The sequence below is a fragment of the Dermochelys coriacea genome, chromosome 11, assembly GCF_009764565.3.
Source record: "Dermochelys coriacea isolate rDerCor1 chromosome 11, rDerCor1.pri.v4, whole genome shotgun sequence".
Taxonomy (NCBI): Eukaryota; Metazoa; Chordata; order Testudines; family Dermochelyidae; genus Dermochelys; species Dermochelys coriacea.
This window is the reverse complement of record NC_050078.2, coordinates 42,711,385-42,734,655: the sequence shown is the minus strand read 5'-3', so window position 1 is coordinate 42,734,655 and position 23,271 is coordinate 42,711,385. Positions and strand designations below refer to the sequence as shown.

General features: G+C 41.8%; 1 protein-coding gene across 5 annotated transcripts in view; it reads left to right on the top strand.

Annotated features, from left to right (window-relative positions):
- The window catches only part of OLA1 (Obg like ATPase 1), a 192,213-nt gene that overhangs the window by 1,224 nt on the left and 167,718 nt on the right, over positions 1-23,271 (top strand). For all 5 annotated transcript variants that reach the window (XM_043505304.1, XM_038421603.2, XM_043505305.1 and 2 more), the window contains exons 2-3: positions 51-154; positions 5,416-5,559. In XM_043505304.1, the coding sequence (XP_043361239.1) occupies positions 51-154; positions 5,416-5,559 (248 nt within the window). The remainder of the gene's footprint in view (positions 1-50; positions 155-5,415; positions 5,560-23,271) is intronic.

Below are 23,271 nucleotides of genomic sequence, written 5' to 3'. Positions count from 1 at the left end.
GCGGGGAACCAGGCTCCAAACATTAAACGTTTTCTACGTTGTCATTTCAGATGCCCCCCAAAAAGGGAGGTGATGATGGGGTTAAGCCACATCCAATCATTGGAAGATTTGGGACGTCTCTGAAAATCGGCATTGTTGGGCTGCCAAATGTTGGGTAGGTAACTGAGAGGAGAAGCTTTGGGCTTATCCATTCTCCAGACTGTAGCTGGTTGTGTTTAGCATGCATCTTAGCAGTCAAGTGTTGAAAACATACAGGGTGGAACAAAACTTTATGCTTTATTTTTTTTTATGTATTTATTAGTTAGATGAAATGATCTGATTAGGCTCCATTGGTTGTTGAATTTGTTTGCATCGCAGTCATGATCTGGCTTGTCAATTTTATTATATTTGTTTGAATGTGAAGAAACGACAATCAGAGGGCTAAAATGTAATATAGTCATATACACAAATTTGCACGTTAAAGCCTATTCTCTGGAAATAAAAAGCAAGTGAATAACTAAATCTGTATAGAGTGTTTGAGGAATTGACTCCAATTCATTTGTCAAACAAATAGGGAGTTGTGTGTGTGGTTTTTGTTTTTGTTTGTTTGTTTGTTTTTTTTAAAATGATCAAAATGCACTATGTTTGCGGTGTTGGCTTAAATCGGAACATTTTTGAAAGCCACTCATTTGAAAACTGGTTATAGTTCATGTGGAGACGTCTAAAATGAAGAATAAAATCTAATTTTTTTTTAAAGTTTAAATTGTTTTTAGGTTGAGAACATGAAAACTACTATACTGTTCTACAATAACCTTACATAAAGGGCTGAAAAAATTATAGTGGAGAGAGAATATACTGAAAGAAATGATCCTTTATTGCCAGGGAGATAATGTTAGTAATCTGTTTTTACCATTCCTGACTTTCATGCTTCCGTGGGCTGTATGTTGTAGTAGTAGCAATAATAATAATAATTAATTATTTATTAATGGGTAAGTTTTAAGAGGGAAGACTGTAAACAGGGCTGGTTAATGATGCCACAATCATAAGCACTAAGAATAACTTTATATCTTCCCTCCTGGTCAGGTTTTCTGAGGTCTGTGAATGAAATGAGTTTTATATGAAAGTTTAGTGCTACATTGTTTGTGTGAGAGGAATTGATAGGAAGTGTGATAATAGCTCTTTTCATCTGTAGAGCTCAAAAGCCCCTATCAAAGAGGTTAAGTGACTTCTCTTTAATTGAAGATGTCAGAATGACTGGGAAGTGCATGAAGTTTTTTTGTAGATTATTAATAGTCATTGGTGATTATGCTACATTTGGAAAACTGACGCTAAGGTGAGGTTGCATAACAACATAAGTAAATTGGCCGGTACATGGGGCACAAATGTTCAAACTTGCCGATTATTCGGTTTAGGCCTCTGTTACTCTGCAGCAGAATGTTGTGGTCCAATCTAACTCCATTTGTCTCGCATCAAGTTGGTTAATGTTCATCTGTATTCCACCATGCGCATCATAACTAGCACGATTTGACCTGCATTAGTGCTGTGGCTTCCCATGTTAAACATCACTCTTCCGCACATGTGCCATGAGGATGTTACAGACAGAATGGCTGACAAGATCAGGGCAGACCTGAGCTTACCACTATACACAGACCTCTTTGACCACCCAAGAATATGCTGCTGTGACCACCCATTATGGGCAACTTCCCCTGCTCAGATTTCTCTGTGACTTGGTGTGGCATGAATAATGGTCTGCAGTGGATGTCAGAAATCAGTGTCTTATAACTGACCCGATCATACGTTTAATCAGCTTTGATTTGCCACTCTACTTATGGACCTTCTGAACCGTTTTTGAATGGGCCAGGGTCAGTGTGCAGCAAGCCTTCACGCCTGGGTCCAAAGAAGGATCCTACGTGCTGCTGTGTCCAAAAATAGTGTCGGTTCTGACGATTGCCCTCTGACGGGTATTGGTTGTCCCCTGGAATTATTTGAGCCCCGGGTTCAGATGTTCCCTCCCGTAGGCTGGGGGTGGGACCTCTGGATACGCTCCCAGATCTCAATAGGTGATAAGATTAGTAGTTGTACTTTACTTTTTTTAAAAAAATCTTCCTCCTCACATTAAATTTGTACATTACAAACAGGAATAAAACTTTTAGTTGTTAAATGATTGCAGCATTTTCTTTTTCTCTGCTTTTTAAAATACTTTATATGAATATGAAAATAAACTTCAGACACTGTTAATCAATTATTTTGGAATTGATCGTAAACAATTCTGATAACTTGCACAACTTAAACAATATTTTTTTATTTTTATATACAATTTTAAAGAAAAAGGATATGTTGCTTTCCTATTAGCCAAGAAGTTCCTTTTAAAGCTTTCTGAGGACAGCAGCACCAAAAATACTCTGTTGTAATTATTATTTATATTGGGTATTACCCTAATACTAATTTAACCATAAATTTCTTTATTAAATCTAAAGGCTAGATGCTATTTATACAATTGATCTAAACATGCCTAAAAAGCCTAAATAATAAGCAATTTACTATACCCAAATACTAATCCAAAAACATTTATAAGCATTTGATCAAGATATTTACAAACAGGTTAAACCCAGGGATGCTTAGAGCCATATTGGTCATCTCCAGCTTAGTCAGGCAGATGTTACCATCCCTTGAAGAGTTTACCTTTTGTAATCCGATGCATCTGATGAAGTGAGCTGTAGCTCACGAAAGCTTATGCTCAAATACATTTCAGAGTAGCAGCCGTGTTAGTCTGTATTCGCAAAAAGAAAAGGAGTACTTGTGGCACCTTAGAGACTAACAAATTTATTTAAGCATAAGCTTTCTTGAGCTGGGAGTGGATGGGTCATTACATAAAGTAAAACTATTTCCCCATGTTATTTCTTCCCCCACCCCACCTCCCACTGTTCCTCAGACGTTCTTGTTAACTGCTGGAAATGGCCCACCTTGATCATCACCACAAAAGGTTTTCCTCCTTCCCACCCCCCTTCCTGCTGGTAATAGCTCATCTTAAGTGATCACTCTCCTTACAGTGTGTGTGATAAAACCCATTGTTTCATGTTCTCTGTGTGTGTATATAAATCTCCCCACTGTATTTCCCACCAAATGCATCCGATGAAGTGAGCTGTAGCTCACGAAAGCTTATGCTCAAATAAATTTGTTAGTGTCTAAGGTGCCACAAGTACTCCTTTTCTTTTTGTGAATACAGACTAACATGGCTGCTACCCTGAAACTAATAGGATAATAATTCTCAGATGAAAATACAATTTTTAAGTGGATAGCATCTCTGAGACAAATCGTTTTAGGTATGATGCACATAACAAAATAAACTATCTGATGGTTGTATTGTATATTTAACTCATTCAGCTTTCAAAATTCTCATTTTAATAATGGGATTTTTTCATAGCTTTCTATGAGCCACCAAGAATCTGTCTGAAATTAAAAGGGCAATAATAGCAACACAGGAAAAAATAGAATAGTAGACTTATAACTCGTGGTCTGATCCGAAGAATATTGAAGGTAATGGGAGCCTTTTTGTTCTCTTCAATGGACTTGTGTATTAGGCATTCAGAGAGGACTGAGGAGTCAAGTAAAGTTCAAAACAAATGGCAGACTGAGCGATATATAAGCAGTCTGTAACATGGTGTGAGTGAAAATGCTCTACTTAATAGTTTAATATTGCTAGTGGTTCTACTATTGGTGGCAACCTCACATGGTAAGAAAAGTTTGAGATACTTCTGTCTCTCAACTAGAGGAATACTGTATCCATATAGAATATTTCAAATTGTTTAATATGATGTCCTTTTCAGACTTTAGATTTTCCTCTCATCTCTTGTCTCTTGCCTATTTAAGTCTAAATGATCTGCCCAGCACAAGTAATAAAGATGCTATGGATCTAAATAATGCCCAAGGTATTTAAAGAACAAGTGTTTGTAGAAATGGGGAAAGAGTTTCAAACTCTCATTTGTCAGTGTGAAACTACTTCAGTTGGATAAGAAAATAGTTGTTTCATGCTTGTCCATTTTATCTTATTTTGCATGGTAGGAAAAAGTGTAGTGTTTGCCCTGAGAACAAAACATTTTTGTGATCTGCTTTTGGTTTACTGTACCTCTGTTTTGTTTTGATAACGTTTAGTGAGACATTTTTAAAGACACAAATTACAGTTGGGTTTCCATTTTCCCCTTTGTGCCTTTTGAAAGCATCTTGTACTAGAAGAGGGACAGTTGATAATGTTTAATGAATTTTTAACTCCTCTTATTGTCTATACTAGTTCATGGTGGTATGATCTTTGTTCATAATATTAATTATTTTGTGGGATCTGGTCTTTGTATTTTGGATCTCAGAATAGAATGAGAATTTTTTATCTTGCTCTTTTTAATACCTCTAAATCAGAAATCGGCAAACTATGGCCTGCGGGCCACATCCGGCCCCTGAGCTCTTGGCCAGGGAGACTAGCCCTCGGCCCCTCCCCTGCTGTTCCCCCTCCCCCATGGCTACGCTGTTGTGCAGGTAGCACGGCTTGCGCCCACCCACCTCTGAGGCGTTCCAATAAGCCTGTCCTGCCAGTCTAAGCAGCATGGTAAGGGCTGGGGGGGAGCGTTTGGATGAGGTTTCAAGTTGCAATGGGGGAGGTTTAGATTGGATATTAGGAAAAACTTTTTCACTAAGAGGGTGGTGAAACACTGGAATGCGTTGCCTAGGGAGGTGGTAGAATCTCCTTCCTTGGAGGTTTTTAAGGTCAGGCTTGACAAAGCCCTGGCTAGGATGATTTAACTGGGACTTGGTCCTGCTTTGAGCAGGGGGTTGGACTAGATGACCTTCTGGGGTCCCTTCCAACCCTGATATTCTATGATTCTATGATTCTATGAGGGGCAGAAGGTCCCGGGCGTTAATCAGGGGATGGGCCGGTTGGATGGGGCGGAGGTGTGGGGGGTGGTCAGGGAGCGGGGGGGTTGGATAGGGGGTGGGGTCCTGGAGTGTTGGGGGTCCTGGGAGTGGGGGGACAGGGAGTGGAGCGGTTGGATAGGGTCCTGGGGGGGCAGTTAGGGATGGGGGGTCCTGGGAGGGGGCAGTCAGGGGGCAAGCGGGGGGGTTGGATGGATTGGGGAGGCCTGTCGGGGAGTAGGGCCTGGATAGGGGTCAGGGCAGTCAGGGAGCGGGGGGAGTCCTGGGGGGCGGTTAGGGGCTGGGGTTCCTGGGAGGGGGTAGTCAGGGGACAAGGAGCGGGGAGGTTGGATGGATTGTGGGTTTTGAGGGGGGCGGATAGGGGGCGGGGACCAGGCTGTTTGGGGAGGCACAGCCTTCCCTACCCGGCCCTCCATACCGTTTTGCAACCCTGATGTGGCCCTTGGGCCAAAAAGTTTGTTAACCTCTGCTCTAAATGAAACTGGATTAAGAGGGTCTTCTTTTTGTTTTTAGGAAATCCACATTCTTTAATGTGTTAACAAAAAGTCAGGCAGCAGCAGAAAACTTCCCTTTCTGCACTATTGATCCAAATGAGAGTCGGGTACCTGTGCCAGATGATAGGTTTGACTTCCTATGCCAGTACCATAAGCCTCCAAGGTAACTCTAAATCTTATTATTTTTTTTCCCAACTAAAATGCTTTTTAACAAAAACTGTCCTAAATTATTATAAAAGATGAATGTCAGTTCAGTGTTGGCTTTTTTCTTTAATCGCCTTCTTCTAAAGACTACTTCAGTGTGTGTGATTTTAGTTTAGAATTAAGACCTCTTAGAATGTGACTTGAAATGTACAAGTAGTTGGAATCTAAAGCCTTCCATCTGACATCTGTGATAGAACAATTAGGAACATAAGAATTGCCATTCCTAATCAGACTATGTAGTCCAGTATCCTGTCTCCCCAGAGTGAACAATTATGATTTAAGCTGCCCATTGAGGAACTTTATCAGTTAGAGCTGGTTTATGCCATGATGGGTTTACATCTTATTTTTTATCTTATTTTAACATAAATGTATATGCTCTAATTGTCCCTTAAAAATATTCTAATCCTTTTTTCAAAATTTTACTGAGCTCAGGGCCTCGATGATGTATTAGTGAGTTGCACAGGTTATTTTTTTTTTTTTTCTAACTGGCCCACTATTTACTTTTGGTGATTCATTAAATGTCATCCTTTTTAAATAAGAGGAGAAAAGTCTGCTCTTAGTTAACCTCTTTCTACTATTATTTTATATGCTTCTATGATATTCTTTCATTTGTCTCTTATAAACAGTTGGAAGCTTTTATATGCATGTCTTTCTGTTTCTTTAATCAGTTTTATCGCCTGTCTCGACTCTTGTTTCGGTTATAAGACATATTAAAGTTGTATCTAATATGTTCAGCATCAGACTTGGGGTATATATACTTAAAAGCCAAAAATATTAATTTTAAGATGACCCCTTTTTATTTGCTTTTGGAAGTCAAAAACTGTATAAACACCTTTCTTTATCGCTTAGAAATTCTAGTTTTGAGGTTGCTGATGTAGCCAGATCATAATCAGTGTAAAATAATCAGACAATAAATGTGGTATCTCTGCATTTCTGATATTTTGCACGGTTTGTTACAGCTCAATTTTAGTACCAAATCAGCAGTAAAACTAAAAGGGATAATGAAATTGTTGGCCAAATATTAATTTCTTAAAACTTGCAAACCTGTTGCTATCTGTAATTGATAGGTACGTATTTCTAATACTTTTCAAATAGTTTTTCTAATACTGGAAAACAAATTAATATAGAGATCTTTTGTTATAGATTTCTTCTAATATGATCACTGATAGCACAAGTGATGCTATTCAGGATATAGAGTAAAGTTTTAGATCTTGCCCCAGTGAGCTTGCAATCTAAGAAAACAAAACTACAAAATAGTTTATTGTAGAAACACCAGACGTAGTGATTGCAAGGCATAATGGCTCAGTTTGTTTTTTAAATGTTGTCGTTTTCTTGAATCCTACTCCAAGATATAGTGGTGTGTTAACACTGATGGGCCTTATGGAAGAATGGTGTTTTGAGGAGGAGAAGGTAGGGGATTGAAATCCTTCTGAGGTCTGTGTTCTAAAGTGAAGGTGGTGACATGGGTGAAAAAATCAAAGGGATAATCATTTTTCCTTGGTCTTAATGCAGTTTAAGTGGAAAAACTTCTGTTTAATTCAATTTCTGTTCTTTTTATAGAAACAGTATTGACACTTTTAAAGTAGCCAGTTAGTACTCTTTTTCCCATTTCTTAAATATTACTGAATATTGTCTCTTGCTAAACCTTTAGGCATAAATAGTCAAAATTACATGAAAGTCACAGTTTGAATAGCACTCTGATTCATTTTTACAAGCTTGCTTGACTTTATAGATACTCAAAGGATATGGGAATTAGACTGTTTCCCCTGCAGAATTGGGGCTGCTGGCCACTGGACTTGGCAGTGCCCCGCTTGGCGGGGGTAGAGGCTCTGCATGGTCTGGCTGCTGGACTTTTTCCTCATTCTCCAGGGGATGGGAGAGGGACTGGAAAACTCAGCTCTGGCAAAGGGTGAGAAAGGGCAGGGCCACATCACACCATATTCCCTGGTGGGACAGTAAAGAAAGCGGGGGAGTAAAGGCTCTGGGGGTGCAGGTGTCTGGACTTGTGGCTGGGCTCTGGGGGGAGGAGGGTGCAAGTGTCCCCACAGCTGGGATCTGGGGAAGGGGAATTCAGGTGTCTGGGGGCCCCATCCAGCACCCCCCAACTGGATTGTTGTAGGAGTTTCTTTAACTCTCTACCTCTGGGGGAGTCTTTCGTTGTTGTGTGTATTGTTGATAGGTATTTTAAAAAAAATTACCAAAATAATTGAAAGTGATTATACTGTTGGTTTTTGACAAATAAAATATGCAGAATTTTAAAATATTGTGTGCAGAATTTTTAATTTTTTGTCAGAGAATTCCCCAGGAGTAGGTATTACTACCTTTACTTCTGCGGTGCCTTCAGAGCTGGGTGGCTGGAGGGCGGCAGATGCTGGCTGGCCGCCCAGCTCTGAAGGCAGCCAGCAGCAACACAGAAGTAAAGATGGAAATACCCTGCCATGACACCCTTATTTCTACATTGCTGCTGGCAGTGGCGCTACCTTCAAAATTGGGCTCCCAGCTAGCAGCCACAGAGCTTCCTGCAGTCGGGGGAGGTTCCTGGAGATGGCTCCTGCAGGGGAAAAGGAAGTCCTGTCCCTCACCAGCCTGGCCAGGACAAGCCATAGGAGCCCTCTGTCATGGTGCCTCCAGCCTTGGCCTTTCCTGGCTCCAGGCCCAGTGCCCTGGCACTTGGGTTAAATGGGCCTTGGGCTGGCTGTGTTTGGGGTTGATCACAGAGCCCCCCGTTCCAACCACAGCACCCTGGGCAGTCGCACACATTGCCCACCCATCAGGCTGGTTCTGCCCTCACCAAAAGTGGGGGCCCTGCTCCATACCATGCCACCTTCACTTCTGTGCTGGTGCTGCATTCAGAGCTGTGTGCCCGGCTAGTAGCCGCTGCTCTCTGGCTGCCCAGCTCTGATAGCAGCGCTGCTGCCAGCAATAGCGCAGAAGTAAGGGTGCTACTGCTAATAGTTGAAGTTCCTGATGGCCAGTTTATATCCATTTGTTCTTGTGTCCACATTGGTACTGAGCTTAAATAATTCTTCACCCTCCTTGGTATTTATCCCTCTGATATATTTATAGAGAGCAATTATATCTCTTCTTGGCCTTCTTTTGGTTAGGCTAAACAAGCCAAGCTCCTTGAGTCTCCTTTCATAAGACAGGTTTTCCATTCCTCAGATCATCCTAGTAGCCCTTCTCTGTATCTGTTCCAGTTTGAATTCATCCTTCTTAAACATGGGAGACCAGAATTGCACACAATATTCCAGATGAGGTCTCACCAGTGCCTTGAATAGTGGTATTAACACCTTCTTATCTCTGGAAATACTAGAAATACCTCGCCTGATGCATCCCAAGACCAAATTTAGTTTTTTTTCACAGCCATATCACATTGCCAGCTCATAGTCATCCTGTGATCAACCGATACTCCGAGGTCCTTCTCCTCCTCTGTTACTTCCAAGTGATGCGTCCCCAGCTTATAACTAAAATTCTTGTTATTAAGCCCTAAATGCATGACCTTGCACTTCTCACTATTAAATTTAATCCTATTACTGTTACTCCAGTTTACAAGGTCATCCAGATCTTCCTGTATATCTTGGTCCTTCTCTGTATTGGCAATACCTCCCAGCTTTGTGTCATCCACAAACTTTATTAGCCCATTCCAGCTTTTTGTGTCAAGGTCAGTAATAAAAAGATTGGTCCCAAAACCGATCCCTGAGGAACTCCACTAGTAACCTCCTTCCACCCTGACAGGTCACCTTTCAGTGTGTCCCGTTACAGTCTCCTCTTTAACCAGTTCCTTATCCATCTTTCAGTTTTCATATTGATCCCCATCTTTTCCAATTTAGCTAATAATTCCCCATATGGAACCCTATCAAATGCCTTACTGAAATAGAGATAAATTAAATCCACTGCACTTCCTTTGTCTAAAAAATCTGTTACCTTCTTATCGAAGGAGATCAGGTTGGTTTGACATGTTGTAAAATACATGTTGTCCCAATTTTGTCCCAATTACCATTGACCTCAATGTCCTTAACTGCTTTCTCCTTCAAAATTTTTTCTAAGACCTTGCATACTACAGATGTCAAACTAACAGGCCTGTAGTTACCCGGATCACTTTTTTTTTTTTTCCTCCTTTCTTAAAAATAGGAACTGTGTTAAAAGCGGTTAACCACCAGGAGCAACGAGATCAACCCGGGCTACCCCTAAGAACAAAGAGTCCAAGAGACTAGACTTGTTTGGGCATAAGGTTTATTCATTCTCTAGCCTACAGTTGAGGCTGCCCAGTTGAGGGCCAACCATCAAACCCTCCTGGGATGCTATGATTTTAACATGTGGCAAGCCATGGCCAAGTTCAAGGGCTCTCTTCCTGAAGCTTCTAGGAAGGAGTTCTGGGCAATAATGGAGGAAGGTATGACTGCAGTCAGGGCGATGCTCCAAGCAGCGGCAGATGCGGCAGACATTGCTGCCTGAACCATGGCCTTGGCCGTTGCCACACACCGGGTGTCCTGGCTGCTCCTCTCCAGCTTGTCCATGGAGCTCAACTGTTGATGCAAGACCTTCCCTTCGATGGGCAAGCCCTGTTTGCGGAACGGACTGACAGTAAGCTCCATGGCCTAAAGGACTCCCGCACGACCCTTTAAAACGCTAGGCCTGTGCGTTCCTGGCCTTGCCCGCAACATTCAAACCACAGCATTCAAACCTCAGGGCTAGGGTAGCCACCCTTGCCAGGAGCCTCCTCATAAGAAATCTAGAGGCTACAAGCGGCATCCTAGCCAACAGCCTTCACAGGCCTTTCTGTCGAGCTCAACCCGCAATAAGCAGGCGGGCAAGTGCTCATTTTGAGGGTACGCCTTAGGGTGACCTATCTGACTGTTCCCAGGATCCTCCCTCCCCGTTTTTGCCAGCTTTCCTTATTGTGAGGGCATCTATGACATCGGACTGATGGGTCCTTCAGTACGGTGGCGCAGGGTTACACTCTTCAGTTACTTTCTACCCGTCCTTCCCACCCCCCTCCCCGTCCCTCTTCAGGGACCCTTCTCACAAGAGTTTCCTTGTGCAGGAGGCAGAGGGACTACTGCAACTGGGTGTGGTGGAGGTTGTTCCTCCAGAGTACGAGGAATTAGGGGTTCTATTCCCACTATTCTTTTAATCCCAAAGACCGGTCTGCGATGTATCCTGGACCGGCAAGACTTGAACCGCTTCCTAGCGAAGCTGTTTCCAAGTTTCACCTGGTCTCCCTGGCCTCCATCATCCCCTCCCTGGATCCGGGAGACTGGTATGCAGCCCTCAATCTGAAAAATGCATACTTTCACATCACCATCTTTGAGGGAACCAAACACTTCCTCCCGTTTACGGTAGGTCCCAGCCACCATCAGTTTGCAGTCCTCCCATTTGATCTAACGACAGCACCGCACGTGTTTACCAAGTGCATGTTGGTGGTGGCTGCTTACCTCAGACATCGGGGTGTCCAGATCTACCCATACTCGACGACTGGCTAGTCAAGGGCAGCTCAAAGTCCAAAGGGATGTCATGATGCTGTTAGCCATTTGCCATCACCTTGGCCTGTTGGTAAATGGCAAAAAAATCCACATTAGCTCTGGTACAGAGGATAGAGTTCATCAGAGCAGTGCTTGACTCGACCTGCACCAGGGCGTTCCTGCTACTGGAGCGATTCAGGACACAGACAGACCTCATCGCAGAAGTCTCTGCGTTTCCCCTGACCACAGCCAGGGTGTGCCTGTGCCTCCTAGGTCACCTGAGAGCATGCAGATATGTGGTGCACCACGCCAGGCTCCGGATTTGACCCCTGCAACGATGGCTGGTGACGATCTACTCCCAGTCCATGGACCACCTGTAAAAGGCCATTACCATCTATGCAATGATATTTACCTCACTGCAATGGTGGACCGACCCTGGGAAAGTCCTGGAAGGAGTTCCCTTTATCAGCATTCAGTGGAGTTGGTTTTGGACACCTCCGACCTCAGCTTGGGGGGACGCACCTCAGCACCCTCCAGACCCAAGATATGTGGTCCCCACAGGAAATGACGCTACACATAAATGTCAAAGAGCTCAGGGTGGTGCACAGAGCTTGCGCGGTCTTTCAACCTCAATTGTCGGGCTGAGTGGTCAGAATCCTGATGGACAATACAGCTTCAATGTTCTACATCAGCAAAGGAGGGGGAGCGTGATCCTCTGCCAAGAGGCACTCCATCTCTGGAACTTCTGCATCGGCCACGGAATCTATCTAGAAGCATGTCACCTTCTGGGTGCCAAGAACACACTAGCAGATCAGCTAAGCAGGGACTTCTCCTCTCACCACAAGTGGGTGCTTCACCCATAGGTAGCTGGCCCAACCTTCCAGAGGTGGGGAACTCCCCAAGTAGATTTGTCCACCAGCAGGCAGAACAGGTGGTTACACAGGTTTTGCTCCAGATGGGCTCCCTCTCTGATGCCTTCCTTCTGCCGTGGGCAGGAAGCCTGATGTTCCCTCCAATTCCGCTCATCAGCAAGGTCCTAGCGAAAATCAAGAGAGACCAGGCTCAGGTTATCGGGATTGCCCCAGTGTGGCCTCTCCAGCACTGATTTAGGATGCTATTGAGCTTGTTAATTTTCCTTCCGTGGCCCCTGCCTACCGACTGGAATTGCTGTCATAGGATCACGGTTGACTCTTGAACTCCGCCCCGCCACGTCACGGCATGGATATTGTGTGGCTGAACCCTGAGGAACGGGCTTGTTCAGAAGTGGTCCAGAAGGTCCTCCTCAAGAGTAGAAAGCCTCGAGTAGACAGACTTATCCAGCAAAGTGGATGAAGTTCTCCCATTGGGTGGCTGAATGGGGCATCTCCCCTTTGTGTTCTTCCATGCAGTCGATCTTAGGCTACCTGTTTCATTTAAGGAACCAGGGCCTGGCACACTCCTCTATCAGGGTGCATCTGGTGGCCATTTCCACCTTTCATCCACCAATCCAGGGGCAAACTGTGTTCTCCCAGGACATGACAATTAAGTTCCTCAATGGCCTTGCGAGACTTTTTCCTCAAGTTTGGGCCCCAGCCCCTCAGTGTGATCTCAATTTGGTTCTGTCCAAGCACACAGGCCCATCCGCCCGCCCTTTGAGCCTTGGCCTCATGCTTCCTGTCTCACCTATCATGGAAGATAGATTTCCTGGTGGCGGTGATGTCAGCGAGGCAAGTCTCCAAGCTGAGAGCCCTGACCTCAGAATTGCCATACACGGTCTTGTATAAGGACAAGGTCCAGCTTTGGCCTCACCCGGCCTTCCTTCCCAAGATGGTGTCTACTTTCCACATGAGCCAGGACATCTTTCTTCTGGTCTTCTACCCTAAGCCCCATGAGACGCTTTGGATGTAAAAAGGGCCCTGGCTTTCTACCTAGATCGGACAAACCCTTTCCGTAAGTTGACTCAGCTTTTCATGTTTACAGTCCAGGTCACTTTGAATTTTAATGTTTTCCTCCAAAGCACCTGCAACCCCTCCCAGCTTGGTATTGTCTGCAAATTTTTTAAGTGTACTCTCTATGCCATTATCTAAATCATTGATGAAGATATTGAACAGAACTGGAGTCGGAACTGATCCCTGCGGGACCCCACTTGTTATGTCCTTCCAGCATGACTGTGAACCACTAACTACTTTCTGGGAACGGTTTTCCAGACACTTTTTTGCACTCCCGTTATAGTAGCTTCATCTAGATTGTATTTCCCTAGTTAGTTTATGAGAAGGTCATGCGAGACTGTATCAAAAGCTTTAGTAAAGTATACCACATCTGGCACGCGCCCCCTCCCCCCATACACAAGGCTTGTTACCCTGTCAAAGAGAGCTATCAGGTTGGTTTAACACAATTTGTTTTTGACAAATTCATGCTGACTGTTACTTATCACCTTTATTATCGTCTAGATATTTGCAAATTGATTGCTTAATTATTTGCTCCATTATCTTTCTGGGGAGAGAAGTTAAACTGACTGGTGTGTAATTTCTCAGGTTGTCCTTATTTCCCTTTTTATAGATTGATACTATATTTCCCCTTTTCCAGTCTTCTGGAATCTCTCTCCTGTCTTCCGTGACTTTTCAAAGATAATAGCTAATGGCTCGGATATCTCCTCAGTCAACTCCTTGAGTATTCTAGGATGCATTTCATCAGGCCCTGGTGACTTGAAGACATCTAATTTGTCCAAATAATTTTTAACTTTGTTCTTTTCCTATTTTAGCCTCTGATCCTACCTCATTTTCACTGGGATTCTCTATGTTAGATGTCCAATCACCACCAACCTTCATGGTGAAAACCGAAACAAAGAAGTCCTTGCGCACCTTTGTCATTTCCACATTTTCTGTTGTTGTTTCTCATCTCTACCCACCCACCCCGCATTTAGTAATGCGGCCACCTGAGGGCTTTTTCATGCAGTGACAGCCTTGTGGGTGGTGATTGGGGGGGGCAAAGCGGTGTTAACAACATACAAATATAATTTTTCACAGAAACAAATTTACTAGCTGGCAAGTCTTTAATAATAATTAAAAAAAGGCAACCAAAAAAGCAAGACCAACAACAAAAAGAAAAGAACATGAAAAGCACATTATTTGTTTCTGTTCTATTTAGGTCCAGTAAAAAATAGACAACTGTACATTTTTATTATTGAGTCTGCAATAAAAACCTACATAAATTACAATGATTTGGACGTGTGTGTGTATCCATGTATTTTTATTTGTTTTTCCTAAAGTTAATTAAGGCCATGTCTATACTGCACTTTCATTGTTAAAACTTTTGTCGCTCAGAGGCATGAACGCCCCACTCCCCTCGGAAGGACAAAAGTTTTAACAATGAAAAGCACCAGTGTGGAGAGTGCTTCATTGGCGGGAGACCCTCTCCCAGTGACTAAGTTAACCCCCTCGTTGGGGGTGGGTTTATTTATTTATGTACTTATTTATTTAACTGGGAGAGTTCTCTCGCAGCAAAAAAGGAGTGGTGCTGCTGCGCACCTCGTAATGGCGTGGTTGCAGCGGCACAGCCACGCTATTGTAAAGTGCACAGTGTAGATATAGCTTAAGTATTTTAAGAAAAATTGTCAGAGCGGCCGCCAGCAAGAGTTGATGGCCGTGCTCTGAGGCTACCAAAATTTTTCTTGTGAGAATTCCTAGAGGGTGCTGTCTGGATGTTCCTGGGTGGAGGAGGGAAAGTGCAAACTTTTTTGTGTGGAAGCAAGCCCAAGTACATTAAAATAGCTGGGAAGACCATTAGATAGAGTTCTGCAGTCTTCACGGTCTTGGGAGCTGTCTTGGTGTACAGTGCTTGGTGTATGTGCCAAATAATGGCAAGCTGCTGCTGCTACCTGTTCCATTGTTTGGCAGCTACTCATCATGTCTCCAGGTGGACTGCTGATAGGAAGCATGGCATAAGGCCAAAAATGCTTTGTAGGAAACATTCTCCGTTTGGAAAAAGTCCTTACGGATGATTCAGAAATCTGTTTGCAGCATTACAGTCGAAAGAGTGACTACTGTTTAAAATCTTTTAGCGAGGTCTCATTTTTAAGGCTTAGAGTCAATAATGGCACCAAATATCTTTCTTTATAGTTCTCTATCATTTTGCCAAACCCAGTTGTGGTGGGCACTTGATGCTAAATTCTCATAGGGAGAAGCTTAGTTTTTAAAGCTTCCGTTTTGAGCCACAGAAGGCAGATGCAGGCAGCCAGATGTGAAGAGCTTTTAATTTGCTCATTCTATGGATACAGTATACTTCACTTACAAAACTGAGCCCAACAGATACATTTACATTACAAATTTTTGAGGTCCTTGCGATGTCCAAAATCTGCTCTAGCTTTCCAGTGGTCTTTATTTTAAAGTTCCCACTCAAACACTAACTAAGCTTGGTTAAAAAGAAAAGTGTTGAAATGTCAAAGATGTAAAGGCAGCAGCTGTCAAGTCAGTGAAGTCTGTTCGTGCCAGCTTGCTTGGCTTAATCAGAACAGGAGTGCAGGCACTCATGTATCTGAAAACTAAGTCAGGAAAAAGCCAAGTGGACTACATTATATTTTCAAGCCTTTGGCAGGTGCTTATAGCACTCCAAAATTGCTATGGGAGCAGATCAACTGATGGTGAAACAGCTAATGCTTCTGTGACTGACCATAACACAAAGAAAACAAACCATGTAAGTTCTGAGAGAGGGCAGCCTTTAAGATGTAAAAATGAAAGACTAACTTTAAATTTGGATCAGTGTAACAAAGCTGAATTGTTTATTCATCATTGCTTAAGAAGACTTGCACAGCTACCAGATGAATATGAGTGCTATGTCTGATAAGTATCATTCTTTCAAATATCTGACAGGGACTGTGTTTATATATTGGTATAAGGAAAATCATGCCATTTATTAACTTGAATATTTGCTTTACTTACTGCTCTCCAATGAGAGCAATAGTAGGCAACCCATGTCTATCTACTATTTAAAGAGGGGCTTTCTTCATCTAATCTACCTCAAACAGAAACTTGTATGGACAGATGAACCTGGCACTGTGACCTGGAGATAAATAATTAATTTAGGCTCTGCCAGACAGATGCAGTAGTGGAGACTTCCTCCAGAATTAAAATCTGAGGAATTTTCAGCAAATCTACTGGATGATATTAACTGCTGGGATGGCTCATATATAGAGAATTAACCTCCTATGTTTTTAGGACCCTGGATCAAATAGCATTTAGTAGGCTAAAAAGCAATGCCTTGGATTGCACTAATAAGCAGATAGGAGATAAGTGCAAAGCCACAGCATTAAGGAATCTACATTAATCAACTTTATAAAGTCAAGCAGGTAGACTACTGGAAGCTTCAAATAGTCTAAACTGCAAGTGGTCTTCAGGGATAGCCTTATGTAGATTGGCGTGCAAAGATCCTAAGTAGATTTGATAAAAGGGCATCCTGGTGCACCTCCAAGAAAAAAGGTTGCAATCACTTAACTGACATCACGTGTAAAAATATGCTTTTAGCTATTGTTGCAGCCTGAGAAGCTAGAAGCACTTTTAAGGGACCCTTGGGTTGCAAATTTCTGTCTCAAATTGTGGGGCATGTGCAAGCTCTTTCAAAAGAGGAAACAAATGCAGCACCCACCAAACCCGCTAGCATAATTTCTGTCTTGTATATGAACTAAATACAAATATATTATGCAATCTCTTTTCTGAAGACTTTGCAACAAATGTGTAGCATCTTGTAGTACTGCATACTACGGTGTATGAGGCCATCTATGAAAACAACTTGAGAAATACATAGTCAAACATGCTCAAGCAACATGAAAGAGATGAAAGTATTGTGTGGTATGTAGGGATTTAAGTCACAAGTGTGAATTTATAGAGACATTGCTTTCAGAGACATTTAGTTACTTTTACATAATCTCCTCTTCTTCCAAGAGGGGGCAGATTGAGAGTTTTCAGGGGGAAAGGGAAGTGTAAGGTAGTACTTGTCCAATCTCTTTTTCACAAGACTAGATATGTACACTTGAAATGCTAAAAGAGATGCTGCTCTGAGTTGTATGTGTGGATGGAGTATGATCATGTGTGATTGCTTGGCTCCACTGCATCCTTCAGGGTTGTCTGCTTTGTGGGGGCAAGGGGAATAAATTGTGATAGTCTCCCAAGACCACCTGTTCTTGATGCAAAAATGTGCTCTCATTCAGAATAGCTTGTGCAGACCTTCATAGTATTCTTTCCTCCTCTTTATTCCATGCTTTGAGCAGTGAAATACTTTAAATGTCAATATTTTTAATTATCATTACTAGCATCTGAGTTAAGATCCATTGAGGTGAACGAGGCAGTTCTTTAAGCTATAATTTGTGTCTCTGCAAATTCAGCAGACGTTTCAGTATCGCTCTGTACACTCTTTGAAGATTGTCTTCACAATCATAACAAACTAGAACCCCCTTTTTTTTTTTTAAATGAAAGTTGAAATTCTAGAGAACTAAAAAACAGCTTGGTGGAGGTACCAGTACATGCCATCATGCCAATTCAGTGCTTGCAAAGATAAACTTTCAGTGTCAGTTGTGCTTTATTGATGTATAATACTGTAAACATGCTATTACTTGGGACTTAGCATCTGAAAATAATATATCGCTTATATACTCATATAGGACTCATTCTTCAATTTATCAAGTTTATTTCTAACTTTCAGATCAGTAGCATATGCATGTAAATACTGTAAGCAAAATTGTGCATAAAATAGTTTGATATTAAAGTACAACAGATAAGCAAAGGAAGAATGAACTTTGTTAATATAGTTTTAGATTGGGGTTCTATGAAAAACACAAATTTGTATACTTAAGATATGAAAATAAAACAAACGTTTTGTTAATTTGCTAATACTAGTCTAGAAATGTGATCTTTCCATTACAGACAGGTTGAGATGGCATAACTACTGTTCTGAGGTGTGTCTCTCCAAATGAAAACCAAAACCATCCTGTTAAATGTATAATATGTGAACTGCTGACAGTTTTAAAATACAGGGGCCATCCTTAGTGTTTTTTTCAGTTTTGAAAGATTTTGCTGATTTGTTATTCCTTCATGCTTCCAGTGGTATTTCCCCATTTTAACTGATGCTAATCTTAAAAATGGAAGAAACTGTGAGATGCCTGTATGCACCATAAAGAAGGCAATTTTTCATGACTCAGAGATACTGGGCCATTACGAAAATTAAGGTAGTTAAATTTGTGAGAGAAATGTAAAATCATAGTGTTTTTTTGAGACAGTATGTGATCATTCAATAACCATAAAAACAAGGGAACATAGAAGGTTGCATAGTCAGTATTAACATTGGCATTCCTGACTTGCATGCTTAACTGCAACCTTAATATCTTATTAATATTATTTTGCATTTAACCTGTGAATGACGGTGACTTTGTTATATATCAGTGTTGCAGTGATATACCCTAGTCTATTACCTCCATCAATCAGGTGGCTGTCACGCGGTCTGGAGTGGTTCACAACCATGAATGCCAACCTTAAGGCAGACTGTCAAAAAGCAGGACAGACACCCCAAACTATTTGTATGTTCTATAATTAGATTTCACTAACCCAGTAACAAATGTGAACTCCTGAAACAGTATGACACTCTTTGGAGTCAGATAGTTCACTTGGGCACTCGTGCCACCCAGGTAAGATGGACTTACACCGAAGATGACAAAAGATTCAGGTTGCTTCCAGTCCCAACAGACCAATCACTTATCCTAGGTCAATTTGTACCTCAGATGTCATACCAAAGACAATGCTTGTAGCCATTCCTATAGTAAACTAAGGATTTATTAACTAGGAAAAAAAAATGAGATTTATTTACAGGTTAAAGCAGGTAAACACACACACACAAATGAGTTACAGTCTATGGTTCTAAAAGGTGACAGAGTTGTAGTAATCTGTCGGCACCCAAGTTGACTCTGGGGATCTCTGCTTCTGTTTCATAGCTCCAGCCCTGTCAGAGTCCAAACAGTAAAAGAGATGAAAAATGTTCTTGTTCAGTCTTTATTTCCTTCTTCCAGAATTCAAGCTAATGGGATGAGCCCTTTTGCGCGTAGCCTGTGGAGGGTCAATTAGCAAAGTCTTTGTATCGTGATGTCCCACAATTGGCCATTTAGTTTTGATACTCCTTCCTGATGGCAAGAGACTATTCCGTCTGACAGGTTGACAGTTTCGGGGCAAACTTTTTTTTTAACAGTTAAAGCAAAAACTTGCATCTTTAACACATGCTGTTTGGTAATATTTAAGTGAGATTAATACATGCAGCAATTTAAAAGCATTTCATAAAGTCTAAATACGTTATAAGTTCAGTACCCATCTTAACCATACTAATTCACGTTGCTGGTTTGCAGCAATGAATTTGTTAGTGTTTGGCTGAGGCCTAAAGCCTTGGCAAGAGCTGGCACCTGGTTTGCCAGCATCACAGTGGCACCTCCTGTTTCTGATAATATTACACTTGGACAGATAGTAAATGTCAACCTCCAGGCCTATTATCTGGAAACTGCATTTTTCCCTTCACGCTTCTGGACATCTTTGCTCAGAGATTTTCCTTTAGCAGTGTCTGTTCAACCCATGCATGTGCTTTATGCAACCTTGCGCTGCACACTGGGGCTATTTGGGACTTTGTGTGTGAATTGCCTACATTTCCTTTTCTACTGCCTTAGCCTGAGATGGAACACTAGTGTGTCCACCTTGCATTTTCCTCTGCGCATTCTACAGTTGTTCTTTTAGTTGGTTTAGTGTTTCCAGTTGTTGGTTGTTAGTACAGAATTAGAAAGGTTCCCCCACCTTTTCTTTTTTACCCCTCTTTTACATTTTTTTTTTTTTTTTTTTTAATATCTTCCAGGGAGCCTGTTTTGCCTGGCTGAACATGCCTTGTTTGACTGATAGGTTGAGGGTTCAGTTCCTCCCTCACCTCTTCCTGCAACCTTTTACCCACTTTTGAAGACTGCCTTCCCCAATTCCAACAGGCTTGACAGCCTATTAGAACAGCCAAGTCCAGAATATCATAGGAATATGCTCAGCAGGCGCTTCTTCAAGGGCTATAAATGGGAGTTGGACTCTCAGATTATTTCACAGGATATTTCAAAGGTGGGGACTTCCAGAGGTGGACCTATTCAGCAACAAGAAGTGTCCTTGGATCATCTTTGGAGGATGCCTTTCTCCTTCCCTGAACGAAGGTCTTTTCTGTGCATTTTGTCGAAAACTGCTAATACTATGAGTGATTGATTAACAAGATCAGATAATACAAGGCCAGGGTGAGCCTTATATTACTGATCTGGCTGAGACAGAGTTGGAGTCCTGATCTGCTTCACCTGCGTCTCCAACAGCCATTTAAACTTCCAACCATCCTACATCTTCTCTCCCTGGATGCAAGTCCCATGCTTCAGGATTAGAAGCCACCTGCTCGAAAGGAGTACCACAGGTGTTACTCAAGAATAGAAGGGAATCAACTGGAATTACTAACTTTCAGAAATGGAAAAGATTCAATCACTGGTGTCACCATCTTGTGCTTTAATCCTCTTCACTTTTAGCAGTCTTGGATTACGTGCTGAACTTGAAGAAATCAGGGTTATCAGTTAGCTCTGTTAAGGTTCATCTGGTTATGAAGTCAGCATTTCATTCCTTGCTAAAAGGGTGTTCCAGATTTGCACGCCTTATGCTGTCAAGGTTTATTAAGGGTTGGGGAACATCTTCCCCAAGTTAAGGATCCTACTGTTACATGGGATCTCAAATTGGTACTTGAATACCTCATTTGAAGCTATGGCAACCTGCTCCTTGCTTTGCTTATCTGTGAAGACAGCCTTTCTAGTAGCATTACACCAGCCCACAAGGTTGGGATAATTGGGGCCTTGATGGCGGACATCTCCCCACATTTACAGTGGTTTTCAAGGACAAGATCTCTTCATGGTGACACTCTAAATCTTTAGCTAAGTGCTGTTGGATTCTCATTTTAACTAGGCCATTAATCTACCAGTGTTTTTTCCTTAAATCACATAAATCTCAATGTGAGACCTCCTTTCATATTTTAGATGTTAGACAGGCATTGACCTTCTACTTGGATTGGACCAAGCAGTTTTTAAAATCACTTAGAGGCAAACAGTCTATCACGGGGAGATTCAGTGTGGTCAACAATCTTTATGCAGACTTTTGTGTTGGATCTCTGGGTGTGTCATTACTTGCTAAGAAGCAACTGGTGCTCTACCCCTCTCCTCTCTCTACTTTCCCCTATCTCCCAAGGATAATAAGGCATTCTCCCAGATCACAGTTGACTTTCATAGCTTTTTATTCAGGAACATTCTGTCTGAGATGTGCAGAGCTGCTACAAAGGCTTCTATACGCTATGCCTTAGTCCACGCCATTGGATCTAATGAGGCATTTGGTACTGCTGTACTGTCTTCTGTCTTGGACTCAATTCAGAATACTTCTGTGGATACTGCTCAGTAGTCATCTGAAGTGGAACACCTAAAGGGACACTATTTGAAGAAGAAGAGGTAACTCACCCGTGCAGTAACTGTGGTTCTTCGAGATGTGTGTCTTCCCTTCCCCCCCCCCCCCCCGCCCCATTGGTGCTCTACTACCTGCGTTCTTTTCTCTCTGCTTCAGTTCGTTCTTTGTTAGATATTTAGATAGAGAAGGAACTGAGCTGTGGATGGTCTGTCACACCAGCCTATATACCCTCGGTGTGTGACACAACGTTCTATAGAGCCGTGGTTCTCAAAGCCGGTCCGCCCCTTGTTCAGGGAAAGCCCCTGGCAGGCCGGGATGCTTTGTTTACCCGCCGCATCCGCATGTTTGGCTAATCGTGGCTCCCACTAGCTGTGGTTTGCTGCTCCAGGCCAATGGGGGCTGCGGGAAGGGTGGATAGCACATCCCTTTTAAATTCACTTTGAAGTGCAATTTTGATGTATTTCTCCCCCGCCATTCAGAAAATCAAAGGAAATGATAAAATAAAAGACATGGGGTGTGTGTGTGTGTGTGTGTGTGTGTGTGTGTGTGTGTGTGTGTGTGTGTGTGTGTAATATGAGAGAGAGTGAGAGAGCCAAAAAATGTACTATGTAAATATTTCCTTCATCATGTATCTTTCTGTAGGTTTGATTCAGTTCTTATTTTCTAACTCATTGCTTTGGAAGATGCATGGGTGACATTTTGGATATTCATCTGTCAGTGTTTCAGTTACAGCACAGTGGAGAATGGGTAAAAGGATGAACTCTCAGAGAGTATGGACTCCTCATAATGCATATTTCTCAGAAGACACAATTAAAATAATAAAAAGCAAAATTAAGTTTTTTGGAAGAAGCTAATTTATTGGTACTCACTTATTGGTACTCACTTAACTTATTGGTACTCACGTTAGTGAATGTCATATTTGTATAAAGCCAAGTAGAAAAAATAAAAGTAGAAGCTCACATATTACTGTATTTGCCAATCATTAAACTTAAAAATACAGAAAGAGAATTTTCTTCACTTTGCTTTATATTTTGTCTAGTAGTTTGTCCTTAAATAAGGCAGAAATATTAAAATTTACTAAAGCAAGAGCAAGTGTATGAGGAAATAAAACAGGAAGGCTCCTTACTTGGCTTTTTAAAAGGAAGAAACTCAAAATGCAATTAATGGTTTTGGATGAATCAGGGAAATGAACAACATCTGCAAATAAGATTTGGAACACTTTACTATATACACATATGAATCCCATTATTTATAACAAATATAGAAGACTACTTAGCTGAGATAAACTTACGGCTCAAAAGAAATTGGAGTGAGTAAAAGGAGAACGTCAGAAGTTTCCAAAGTTTCAGGAAGCCGGTGCAGGACTAGAGGATATTTCATACCAAAAAACATTCCTCTCCTTCAAAATCCTGCAGCTGCATAATTGAGAAAAAGAGAACTTTCTTCTCATGAGTTTGGTTTAGTTGTAATTGGTCTATTATTTTTTTTTTAATTAAAGATTCCACAGAAGATGAATCTGATAGACTTTTCTCCTTTTATTGAATTGGTATTATAAAACTTTCACATGGCTTGATTAAAATAACTACATTTATAGTTTGTTTAGAGATACTATGGAACCATAAGGAATATACTGAATAATATTTATAGAGCAGCAAACACAACTGAAGACTCAATCAGTGTAAAAAAAACAAAAACAAAACCCAGCTATCTGAGTTCTAGATGATAAGGTCCTTATCAGGGTGGAATGGCATT